At 46.2% G+C, this 13,531-nt stretch overlaps 1 protein-coding gene across 1 annotated transcript in view; it reads left to right on the top strand.

Moving 5' to 3' along the window:
- The window catches only part of LOC143998664 (interleukin-13 receptor subunit alpha-1-like), a 172,934-nt gene that overhangs the window by 32,269 nt on the left and 127,134 nt on the right, over window positions 1-13,531 (top strand). The window contains exons 3-4 of the mRNA XM_077493979.1: window positions 11,375-11,501; window positions 12,333-12,398. Of these exons, the coding sequence (XP_077350105.1) occupies window positions 11,375-11,501; window positions 12,333-12,398 (193 nt within the window). The remainder of the gene's footprint in view (window positions 1-11,374; window positions 11,502-12,332; window positions 12,399-13,531) is intronic.

The raw sequence follows: 13,531 nt of genomic DNA, 5'->3' as shown, positions 1-13,531 counted from the left end.
CTGCTTGTTCCACAAAAGTTCTTATAAGGACTGGTAACTTGGTATAGGGTGCTACGGTACATAGGCTTGAGTGCGGTACAGTCTGCTGTTCTGTAAGGACCGCTATCGGTCCACAATAGATAGGGTTGACGTGCACCACTGCTGACCGCTCACCTATACTGCAGCAGTCCTTCAGCGGTATAGGGACTGACGTACAGTCTGCTAATCACTAACACACAACCTGCTTGTTCCACAAAAGTTCTTATAAGGACTGGTAACTTGGTATAGGGTGCTACGGTACATAGGCTTGAGTGCGGTACAGTCTGCTGTTCTGTAAGGACCGCTATCGGTCCACAATAGATAGGGTTGACGTGCACCACTGCTGACCGCTCACCTATACTGCAGCAGTCCTTCAGCGGTATAGGGACTGACGTACAGTCTGCTAAACACTAATACACAACCTGCTTGTTCCACAAAAGTTCTTATAAGGACTGGTAACTTGGTATAGGGTGCTACGGTACATAGGCTTGAGTGCGGTACAGTCTGCTGTTCTGTAAGGACCGCTATCGGTCCACAATAGATAGGGTTGACGTGCACCACTGCTGACCGCTCACCTATACTGCAGCAGTCCTTCAGCGGTATAGGGACTGACGTACAGTCTGCTAATCACTAACACACAACCTGCTTGTTCCACAAAAGTTCTTATAAGGACTGGTAACTTGGTATAGGGTGCTACGGTACATAGGCTTGAGTGCGGTACAGTCTGCTGTTCTGTAAGGACCGCTATCGGTCCACAATAGATAGGGTTGACGTGCACCACTGCTGACCGCTCACCTATACTGCAGCAGTCCTTCAGCGGTATAGGGACTGACGTACAGTCTGCTAAACACTAATACACAACCTGCTTGTTCCACAAAAGTTCTTATAAGGACTGGTAACTTGGTATAGGGTGCTACGGTACATAGGCTTGAGTGCGGTACAGTCTGCTGTTCTGTAAGGACCGCTATCGGTCCACAATAGATAGGGTTGACGTGCACCACTGCTGACCGCTGCCCTATACTGCAGCAGTCCTTCAGCGGTATAGGGACTGACGTACAGTCTGCTAAACACTAATACACAACCTGCTTGGTCCACAAAAGTTCTTATAAGGACTGGTAACTTGGTATAGGGTGCTACGGTACATAGGCTTGAGTGCGGTACAGTCTGCTGTTCTGTAAGGACCGCTATAGGTCCACAATAGATAGGGTTGACGTGCACCACTGCTGACCGCTCACCTATACTGCAGCAGTCCTTCAGCGGTATAGGGACTAAGAGTTTTGTCACAGGGTCATTTAAAAAATGACATGCAGAGGAAGAGGCAGGCCCTTCCGCAGGGGTGGTAGGGGTAGGGCAGGAGCAACAGGCTTGAGCCAAAGTGGGAAGTTGCAGAAGGTGCGTTCAATTACTTTAAAGGATGCACCAGACTTGGTTGAGTGGCTCGCTCAGCCTTACTCTTCTGCACCCTCCTCATCCTCTCGATCTGCACCCTCTTCTTCACTCTCTGCTATGTGCACCCCCAAAGACACTACCACCAACAACACGACCACCACCACCACCACCACATACCTTCCGCTTGAGTCACTGGAATTATTTTCCGATCCATATCAAGAGGACATTTCTGATGCGCAGCCACTCTTGGTATTGGATCAGGAAGAGGAGGTAGCAACAAGCGCTACTCAGCAGTCTGACGCCAGTACCCAGATCAGCCCAAGGAGGAGGTTGGTCCCCGGTGTTGCTGCCTACTCCGAGATCTCTACTTATAGCGGTGGGGAAGGTGACGTTGATGATGACGTGTCTAGTGATGTCACGTGGGTGCCCACAAGAGAGGAAGAGGAGGGGAGTTCAGAGGGAGATATGGACCAGCAGATAGGGAGGAGAAGCAGCAATGACTTACATTGCACAGCAGGGACAAAGCAGACTGCAAATGTATCAGGAGCGAGTCATCGACCATGTACGGTCACATCTGGCGCTCCCAGGACACCGGCACATGGCTCCGCAGTGTGGGCTTTTTTTAACGTGTCCGCTGCTGACAATAGCGTTGCCATCTGCAATCTTTGCAGTCAACGCGTTAGTCGCGGTAAGCCCAATACTCACCTAGGGACGACCGCCTTAAGAAGGCACATGAGCAGCCATCACCGAGCCCAGTGGGAGCAACGGAACACACAAAGCCACACTGCAGGCTCTCACCGTCCAGCCTCGTCTTCTACTTCTCCTTCTCCTCTCTCCTCACAATTGTCCTCCACTCCACCTTCCATCACGCCAAGCTCACATTTTTCTGCAAAAAGGCAGGCTTCCGTGGGCCTAATGTTTGAGCGTAAAAAAATGATGATGCCGGATAACCCTCTTGCCCAACGGTTGGCGGCTGGCTTGTCAGAACTCATAGCCCGCCAACTACTGCCATATAAACTGGTGGACTCGGAGGCCTTTCGCAAATTTGTGGCCATTGGAACACCACAATGGAAGGTCCCAGGAAGGAAGTATTTCTCAGAGAAGGGCATCCCAGAGCTATATGGCCATGTTCAGCGGCAAGTGAATGTATCTCTGGCACACAGTGTCGGTGCCAAGATACATCTGACCACAGACACGTGGTCTAGCAAACACGGGCAGGGAAGGTATATCAGTTTTACTGCCCACTGGGTGAACCTTCTGACGGCCGTCAAGCATGTAACCCGTGGCACCCGTGTAGATTTGGTTTTACCGCCACGGATTGCATGCAGGCCTGACTCTTCTTCTCCTCCTCCTACTCCATCCTCCTCCCTCTCCTCCTCAGCTGCCTCCTCCTTTTCCGCTGCTAGCGTCTCTTCCACTGCACCGCCCAAGCTCCCCAGAACCTATTCCACATGCCAGGTGAGACGTTGCCATGCCGTGCTGCGTCTGTTGTGCCTGGAAGCAAAGAGCCACACTGGCCCGGCACTCCTTTCAGCTTTGCGTTCACAGGCAGATGAGTGGCTAACACCGCTCAATTTGACAGTTGGTAAAGTGGTGTGTGACAACGGTGCCAATCTGCTTAGCGCATTGAAACAGGGCAAAATCACGCACGTGCCGTGCATGGCACACGTCTTAAACTTGGTCGTGCAGCGATTCCTTGTCAAATACCCTGGGGTCCAGGACATCTTGCGGCAGGCAAGGAAAATCTCGGCCCATTTCAGAAGATCTTACACGGCCATGGCTCGCCTTGCTGACATTCAGCGGCGACACCATCTGCCGGTCAGACGTCTTATTTGCGATTGCCCGACGCGATGGAACTCAACCTTCTATATGCTTGATAGGCTGCTCCAGCAGAAACGTGCAGTTAACGTCTACCTGTATGAACTCTGCGAAAGAAACGGTTCTGGGGAGCTGGGTTTTTTTTCACCGCGCCAGTGGCTGCTCATGCGCGACACATGCAGACTTCTGCGGCCATTTGAGGAGATCACCAAACTGGTCAGTCGCAGCCATGGCGCCATCAGTGACATGGTACCTTATGCCTTCTTTCTGGAGCGTGCATTGCGTCGTGTCATTGATCAGGCTGTGGAGGAGCAGGAGCGGGAAGATGAGGAAGTCGCAATGCTGGATGAATTCCCAGGGGGGGCTACTCTATCTGAGACAAGTCAACAACAGGAGTCTGATGAGGAGTCAGAGGAGGATGGTGCCGGGGCGGATGAGCAGGAGCAAGAAGAGCATGCTTTAAACCTTTCTGGGATCCCTGTTGTGCGAGGATGGGGAGAGGAGAATGAAGAGGACGACATTATCCTGGATGATGAGCAGGAGCCAGGCCACCACACCGCTTCCACTTTAGTGCAAATGGGGGCCTTCATGCTCCAGTGTTTTAATAGGGACCCCCGTATAAAAAGCATGAGGGTCAAGGACCAGTACTGGGTGGCAACGTACTTAGACCCCCGGTACAAACACAAAATGGCGGAAATGTTACCGCCGTCGCAGAGGGCTGTCAGAATGCAGCACTTCCAGGCCTTGCTTCGAGAAATGCTGCATTCTGCTTTTGCGTGCGCTGGCAGAGGAGCAATTCCCACTCCCAGAGAAGGATTTGCGGGTACCAATCCAACAGCGCCTGCAAGAAGAGGCCGGTTTGAAGATGTGTTGGTGACTTCGGATATGAGGTCATTCTTTCAGCCGACCCATCGACAGGTGTCATCCGGATCCAGCATCAGGGAACGCCTAGACCGTCAGGTGTCCGACTACATTGGGTTAACGGCCGATGTGGACGCTCTGAGGAGTGATGAACCCCTAGACTACTGGGTGGGCAGGCTTGACCTCTGGCCAGAGCTTGCCCAATTTGCAATCGAACTGTTGGCTTGCCCCTCATCCAGTGTCCTGTCCGAAAGGACGTTCAGCGCAGCAGGGGGGATTGTGACCGATAAGCGTACTCGCCTAGCTCACCACAGTGTTAACTACCTCACATTTCTAAAAATGAATGAGGCATGGATCTCGGAGGAATTCAACACATGTGACCAGTAGACCATGTATATGTCTATAAACTATTTTTTTAATCAAGCACACAGACCTTCTTAATTCATTTGGCTCACTTCCTTGACCCAAAAAAGCACACCGTACTATATGCCCCTACCCTCCTCTTTGAAGAGGTTGAGCGGTGTCATATTTCTACTGGGGCTGCTTATGATATCCCTGTGCTGTGCTGACTTCCTCCTGGGGGTTCTTATTATGAAGGGATCACACTATCCCTGTGCTGTGCTGACTTCCTCCTGGGGGTTCTTATTATGAGGGGATCACACCATCCCTGTGCTGTGCTGACTTCCTCCTGGGGCTGCTTACGGTGCTGCTGTCAGTGCTGTATGTCACGGTGCTGCTGTCAGCGCTGTATGTCACGGTGCTGCTGTCAGCGCTGTATGTCACGGTGCTGCTGTCAGCGCTGTATGTCACGGTGCTGCTGTCAGCGCTGTATGTCACGGTGCTGCTGTCAGCGCTGTATGTCACGGTGCTGCTGTCAGCGCTGTATGTCACGGTGCTGCTGTCAGCGCTGTATGTCACGGTGCTGCTGTCAGCGCTGTATGTCACGGTGCTGCTGTCAGCGCTGTATGTCACGGTGCTGCTGTCAGCGCTGTATGTCACGGTGCTGCTGTCAGCGCTGTATGTCACGGTGCTGCTGTCAGTGCTCTGTATTACGGTGCTGCTGTCAGATGCCTCTATCACGGTGCATGTGTCATTCCGGTATGTCACGCTGCTGGTGATCATCTCCTGCACCCTCTTCTTTGCCTACCCTGGTCCCTGACCTTCCCTCTCCTCCATTGCCTTCATTAGCTCCATAGTCCTGAATTGTTAGAACAATTTCCCAAATAAAATAAAAATGCTTGTAGTTATCGATCCCAAATTCACCTCATACATGTATTATGTCATTGTCCAGATGGTGGGACTACGTTTTACCCCCTAATAATTACCACGTGGCCGCAAATTCGACATGAAGGTTTGCAAAGTTCGCCTCCCATTGAAGTCAATGGGGCCCGCGGCGAACGGTCGGTTTCGCGAACGTTTGGGTCCGTTCGCATTTCGCGTTCGCGAAACGTCCCGTCGGAAGTTCGTCCATCACTAGTCTTGTATGCTGCGGCTATAATATCTGGTATCTATGTTGAGACTGGAGGAAGCAGTATACTGACGGAAGCACCAAAGCTGTGTGCTGGGATGGTTCCATCACACCGTGAATAGCCCCTCCCCCAATTATCTCCCCATCGAGTCCCTGGGGAAAATTGGCTGCCGTGAAACTGATCACTGGTGCCAAAAAGGTTGGGGACCACTGCTTTAAATACATCAAGGGGGTGAATAAGGTTCAGGAGGGTAGTTTTTTTATGAGACCAAAATCAAGAGCATGGGGACATCACCTCAATCTGGAGAAAAGTTGTAGTTGATGCTTGGAATAAACTTCTAGCAGAGGTAGTGAGCCAGTTAAAAAACGGAAAGGGACAAACAGGCAGACTCGATGGATTTTTCTATGATTCTTTATAGGTACAGTGCAGTGAATGTGCATTGTTACCCTGGGATAGGAACCATTGGGTAGATATAAAAAAAAAAAAAAAAAAAAAGAAGGAAACTAATGTAGCCAGCACTTGAAGGACAGATAAGCTGTAATATATGAAATGTTTTTTGGGTTTAGACATCAAATCATTTCTATAAAAGACATAATTAATATTCCAGCACATACACCACATTATTTTTTCCCTCGGCTGACTCAGACAAACTCATGTTGAGTCTTGCACGCAATACATTCAAGGTTTGCAAATTAATCATTTCAAATTACCTAAAACTTTTGTATCGGTCTTAAGAAAGAAACATTCCTGTATTAGCTCTGTAGGATTATACCACAGGTAAGTATTTGACACAGGATATTTTTGACACAGATGAGGTAAGCATTTAATGTTAGTAGGACATGGGATTACCTCGATTTTAAGTACTATTGGGTCTATTTATAAAGAATTTGTATAGTAAGTTGCCCAGTGAAAGTGAATGTACGCTCGTCTTGTGGAAATGGGTGCAAAAAAAAATGAATTGTATTAGGCTATTTCCTGTACTGTTTTTTTTTTTATATTTAAAACTAAAAAACACATTTGACCATGACATGGCGCTAAGCATCATAGCATATCCTATGAAACTTAGGGTCATCTAGTGGCTAAATGCAATATTTTCTGTTTTAAATTAATGGAAAACTTTGGACCAGCACAGGAGATTTTTTGCCACTATTTATACAGAACAAATGTACATGCACGTTCGCTGGGAGAACTTCTATACAAATATTTTATAAATAAGTAGACTCCGAAGTGTCAAGTTTTAGTATTAGTGAATCAAACATAAATGCTAAAGGTAAAGTGCTGATATGACGTTTCCTATGCTTCCCCATTGGCTCCCGCTGCTGTCAATCACAGTCAGTAAGGAGGAAGCAGGGGGTTGGGCTGAGTATCGCAGCAGCGCAGAAGTGAGCATGCAAGAGTGCCCCGACAGCAAGCGGTTTGCTATGGGGACCCTTTAGCAGGGGGAGGAACCAGGAGTGCTGGCTGGGGACCCCAGAAGAGGAACATTGGGGCTACTCTGTTCAAAATCATTGCACAGAGCAGGTAAGTATAACATGATTATATTATTTATTTTAGATTTTTTCCTTTAATATCACTTTAAGTGACCAATGTTTGTCATTTCCTCTTTTGGTGAAACCCTCAACTGAATAAAAAATGTTTTAACAAAAAGTAGAGGAAAGGTTAAATCTGGATTGGTGTAATGAACTAATTCTCCAATTAGGTTAGATGCCTAATTTAAGTGTTTAAGAGAAGTTTAAAGTGGCCCTTAGATAATTACTAAGGCTCCTTTCACACTGGTCCACTTTTGCTGCACTAAAACGCATGTAGGCAGGTTGCTTATGGTATGCTAGTTAGATTAGCGTGGCTGTCCAAGTTGGGGAGAAGAAGGGTTAACTCTTATGTTCTACTGATAACATTTCGCAGGCTTTTGGGATCAAGCCTCCTGTCCTGTGATATATAAAAGGTAGAGGTTCAGATCTCAAGGGTCGGGTGGGGCCAGGTCTGCATGAAGAGATTAGGACTGTGCTGAGACTTGCAGTCCTTCTTTGGAGCACGGGTTTTCAGAATTCATCCAAGTTTGACCTTCCCCCATCAAGACATGGCAACTATGGACTTCACTAAGGACAGATAGATAGGGTAAGGTTGTTCAGCCATGTTATGCTTATGCTGTACTTTTAGTAAAAGTTATTAACTGCAAGAAACCTGGTCTGGAGTTAGTCAAGGGGTGCACATGGGGTCCTGGTCACCTTTCCATCACAAGATGTGCACCCTACCCTTACACGCAGCTTAAAATGCACCAAAAATGCATGCAGTAACAATGCATTAATAATATTTACCTGTAACCACTTCAATACCGAACACTTTTAGTCACATATTTGTGAATAGGATGCATTTTGAACCACATCCGATTTGTATAACATGTGAACCAAACTGACTTTCTACGGATCCGGTTCACATATCTGCGGTGCAGTGCAAATTCACTGCAAATATAAAAAGGGTCCTGTGCGTTTTCTGAGCACTGTGGTGCAGTCCTGCGATCCTGCCCCCCCCCATGTGAATGAGTAGGAGTACATTGTAGGACTAGGACTACGTCTTTTTGGTTATACCATCTAGATGAAAGATTGATAAACTATATATATATATCTATATATATTTTTTCTTACTTTAATTAATAATTAACAGTTGATCCAGGCAATCCAATATATTTTTTTCGAGGAATACTTTGTACCCCTAATTATTCACCAAAAAAGGTGTGAAAAATAAATAAAAACACAGAGACAGTTTTTGACATTTCATTTATTTAGAAAACAAAAAAGACAAAGATAATGTGCCCCCAAAGTAAATCCAGCATCAATCACGATGAATGCCATTGATTACTCGTAAAAAAAAAACAAAAAACACCCTAGTGAATAAAATGGCGCTCGTTGTAAAACTTTCTGTGACACCGTATTTACGCAGCGGTCTTACAAGCACACTTTTTTGGGAAAAAATACACATTTTTGAATAAAAAAATAAGAAAACAGTAAAGTTAGCCCAATTTTTTTTATATATATTGTGAAAGATAATGTTATGCCAAGTAAATTGATACCCAACATGTCAAGCGTCAGGCGACAAACTTTTATCCTTAACCACTTGAGATCCGCGCTATAGCCGAATGACGGCTACAGCGCGGATCTCCTTTTCCGGGACTACGTCTATTGACGTAGTCCCGTGCACGAGCGTCCTGCGTGCCCCCTGAGGGGCGCGCGCGGCGCGCTCTGTGATCGGCGAAACTACGAGACTCGCCTGATCACCGATCCGTGCAAGGGGTCGATCCCGACCCCTTATCACATGATCAGCTGTCAGTCAATGACAGCTGATCATGTGATATAACGGAGCCGGTAATTGGCTATTATTCCTCCTCGCGCTGACAGCGCGAGGAGAAAAAAAAAAGCTGATCACCGGTGGCCGTGATCGGGACATCAGTCCCGATCACGGCCAGCCCTGCCAGTGCCCACCTGCCCCCTGCCAGTGCCCACCTGCCCCCTGCTTTGCCTGCCTAAATAAAAAATGTGTACCCCCTGTCAGTGCCACCCAGCAGTGCCCATAGTGCCACCCAGCAGTGCCCACAGTGCCACCCAGCAGTGCCCACAGTGCCACCCAGCAGTGCCCACAGTCTGCCTCAACAAAGGTGCTGCACCCCAGTGCCACATATCCGTGCCCAGCAGTGCCACCCATCAGTGCCCAGCAGTGCCGCCCATCAGTGCCCAGCAGTGCCACCTATCAGAGCCACCTATCAGTGCCCATCAGTCCCATCTATCAGTGGTACCTATCAGTGCCCCTTAGTGCCACCCATCTGTGCCACCCATCCGTGCCATCTTATCTGTGCCCGTCTTTGCCCATCAGTGCCGCCTTATCTGTGCCCATCGGTGCCGCCTTATCTGTGCCTATTAGTGCCGCCTTAACTATGCCTATCAGTGCCCACCAGTGCAGCCTATCAGTGCCCACCAGTGCAGCCTATCAGTGCCGCCTCATCAGCGCACTTCAATGAAGGAGAAAAATGACCTGTTTGCAAAATTTTATAACAAACTATTAAACATGATTTTTTTTTTTTTGCATCTTTTTTTGTTTGTTTAGCAAAAAATAAAACTCCCAGCTGTGATTAAATACCACCAAAAGAAAGCTCTATTTGTGGGAAAAAAATGATAAAAATTTCATTTGGGTACAGTGTTGTATGCCCGCGCAATTGTCATTCAAAGTGCATCAGCGTTGAAAGCTGAAAATTGATCTGGGACTGAGGGGGGTTTAAGTGCCCAGTAAGCAAGTGGTTAAAAATCTCCATAGGCAACGTTTAAAAAATTCTAAAGGTTGCATGTTTTGAGTTAATGCGGAGGTCTAAAGCTATGTGTATGCGTTCGCTTCTGCGCGCGAGCTCGGAGGGACGGGGTGCGTTTAAAAAAATGTTTTTGTTCTTATTTATTTTAGCTTTTATTTTTTATTTTTACACAGTTTTTTTTTTTTTTAATTGTGTCGCTTTTATTCCTATTACAAGAAATTTAAACATCCCTTGTAATAGAAAAAAAGCATGACAGGACCTCTTAAATATGAGACCTGGGGTGGTATGGAGAGGGAGGGCCATCTTCCCCTCACTCATCTCCATACCACAAAGAAGAAAGGATCCAATTGCCTCCACTGCTGCTGATGGTTCCGATAAGCAGCGGAGGGGGGGGGGCCCTTCTCTCGATTAAAAGTGATCTCGTGAATCCACCGCAGAGACCACTATTATCGGAAACCAGACCGCCGGCTGAACAAGAGGATACCGGGGCTGCTGCCATAACAACGGTATTCCTCTTCAAAGTTAGGACGTATATCGGAGTGCGGCGGTCCGGAAGTTGAGGAATTTGCATTCAAACCGTATCTGGAAATCGCAGCTGAACAGCTGCACAGCTGCACAGCTGGTTTGGAAATTCGCACTGAAAAAGGATTGGTTACCATAGTTACAGTGTACTACTCTGGGGAAGTGATGAGGATTTTTTTACACACTATGATTGTTTATAACAGTGAATTTCACTGCTATAAGCAAGCATTTTTACTGAAAAAAATAAATCAATATAGTGTGTATAATTGTAGTTAGCTGTGATTGGTCACAGCTAATCACATGGTACAGATGGGCTGTGATTGGCCCTGTCTGTACCATGTGATCACTGTGACCAACCACAGCTAGCAACACAATTGTACACAATGAATGGCACGAATCAAAGCAATTCATTGTTTACAATTGTCATGTGATCTACTGTGATTGGTCAGAGCGATCACATTGTACTGGCAGCGGGCCAGTACATTGATCAGTCAAGACAGTCATGACAGATTGTGGGTTCTTGGGAGGACGTCATATGACATCCACTTTTAACAATAGGGCTCACACTTGGGCGTCATTTTACAATAGTCAGGGTGGAAAGGAGCTAAATCCTATGGAAATCTTCACATCAGTCTGCTGCGGGTGTGGTGCATTTTGAAAAGTCCTGCATGCTGCTTCTTATCAATAGCAAATGCATAAAAAATGCACCAAAATATGTTAAAAACATGATATGTGATTTTCCAAAGAACATACTACTATTTTAAGTTCCCAGTATAAAGGGGCCCTGATGAAGTCATCATTTTCTAAGGACTGGTTAACTGCAGTATATTACATTTTGTTTTTTGATCGCTCTTTATTGCATCCCTTGAAAACCTGTCTGTTTATTACTGGTGCTGGTGAATTTCCCTTTTTCTATTTTTCTTTTATACTTTCAAAATCGCAGTGATTTTGTGTAAATGGAAGACCTAATAATCCATGCTTTTTATTCTTTGTTTTTCTGCAGTGGCCTATGTGTTCCGGTAGTTCATATCTAACCATCCCTCTGTTCCAAGTTTTGGATCTGAACAATTTTTCACTTGATTTTAAAGCCTGTTGTGAACCTATAGACCGTTGTGCTGTTTTGAAACATGGTAATATTTTCTTTACATTCATATACTTTGAGTGCTTCTTTTTGGTTACCTTTTGCCCACTTTACCCTTGTTATTATTATTATTATACATAATTTATATAGTGCCAACAGTTTGCGCAGCACTTTACAACATGAGGGCAGACAGTATAGTTCCAATACAATTCAATACCGGAGGGATCAGAGGGCCCTGGTCATTACAGCTTACAATCTAGGAGGGAGGGTCAAGTGATACAAAGGGTAATAACTGTGGGTGGATGATCTGATGGAGAATGTAAAAAGTACAGCGGTTAGGTGGAGGCAGGATAGGCTTCTCTGAAGAGAAGGATTTTCAGGGATCATCTAAAAGCAAGCAGAGTTGGAGATAATTGGACAGATTGGGGGAGGGAGTTCCATAGGCTAGGAGAGACTCTGGAAAAGTCCTGGAGGAGAGCATGGGAGTAGGTAACAAGGGAACTAGAGAGCAGGAGGTCTTGGGAGGAACAAAGGGAACAAATAGGTTGGTGTTTTCAGACAAGGCTAGTTAGTGATGTAGCTGGGGGTCGAGTTGTGGATGGCTTTGTAAGTTGTTAGAATTTTGAATGTAATTTGTTGGATGAGTGGAAGGCAGTGGAGGGATTGACAGAGAGGGGTAGCAGAAACTGAGCATTTGGTAAGGTTGATGAGCCTGGCAGCAGCATTCATGATGGACTGAAGGGGGGATAGACTATGTAAAGGTAATCCCGCAAGGAGGGAGTTGCAGTAGTCGAGGCGGGAGATGACCAGTGAGTGAACTAGGAACTCTGTGGTGTCACTGGTTACCATGAAAATGTATGTCAAATTCTTTTGTATATAGGATCTAATTCCCAATGCAATGACATGGAATCAAAAGGGATCCATCTTCATACACCATTGGCAGCAGGTAATACTTCATTTAAACTAATTTTAAATTAACATCAGTAATAGATTTGGTTTTAAACAAAGTCTGCTAACTGACTAAAATGTGCTATCTCGTTTGAAACCCTACGCGAATTAACACACTGTCCATTACATTATCTTTTCGAAGTATAGATGTAAGCTCAATACTGTTTTGTCAATGAAAATTACATCCTATTAAAGCTGCACTCTAAGCAGATATAAAAGGCACAGATTAAACCAGCTTTGATTTAATTAATACATCATTTAGAGCATTTTTCAATGTAATTAATGTAAGTATCTACATTTTACATGGGATTGGCAGCATTTAAATTGAGAAGGAGGGGTCAGTACCAACAGCCAATCAGGCATGCTGCATGCAAATATACTGGCAAGGAGCAGACTTAAAGAAATGAGCAGAAAAAAAAACAAAAAGAACACCTCATCAGTTTGCTGTTGCACTTTCATTATATATTCAACAAGATTGGATGCAGTGAGAACACCACTATATCCCTTAAAGTGATTGTAAAGCTTTAATTTTTTTTCAATAAAATAATAAACATGTTATACTTCTCTACTTTGTGCAGTGATTTTGCACATAGCAGCCCAGATCCTCCTCTTCTCTAGTCCCGGTGCTCCTGGCTCCTCCCTCCTGCTGTGGGGGCACCCACATGGAGCCATGATTTGCCCCTGCCCCCTCCATTTCCTGATTGAATAACTGGCTGTGATTGACAGCAGTGGGAGACAATGGCCCTGTGTGTCACTGGAGAGGCAAGGCTCTCGTGGACATTGCTGGATCGAGAGGGGGCTTAGGTAAGTATTAGGGGGGCTATGGGGGCTGCCACACTCATAAGTTATTTTTTTACCTTTATGCATGAAGGTAAAAAACCTTGTGCTTTTGCAACCACTTTAACCTGTTATGGACAGCCCCATGTAGATATACTGAAATCATGTACCTATACATGATTTTGTGCATTGGGTCTGGGGCGCAGGTGCGCCCCAGGCGACCCGCTCTCACTGTGATTGGACACAGCAGGAGCCAATCAGTGGGTCCGGCAGGCACGATGTCTGCTGGGACACGCTAATTGTTCTCAGGTGAGGCAGAATGGCCCTCTGCCTATGTAAACAAGGCAGACCGCC

The sequence above is a fragment of the Lithobates pipiens genome, unplaced genomic scaffold, assembly GCF_037356315.1.
Source record: "Lithobates pipiens isolate NorthernLeopardFrog02 unplaced genomic scaffold, aLitPip1_a1.2 Scaffold_1, whole genome shotgun sequence".
Lineage (NCBI taxonomy): Eukaryota > Metazoa > Chordata > Amphibia > Anura > Ranidae > Lithobates > Lithobates pipiens.
This window is presented reverse-complemented; position numbering and strand designations above follow the sequence as displayed.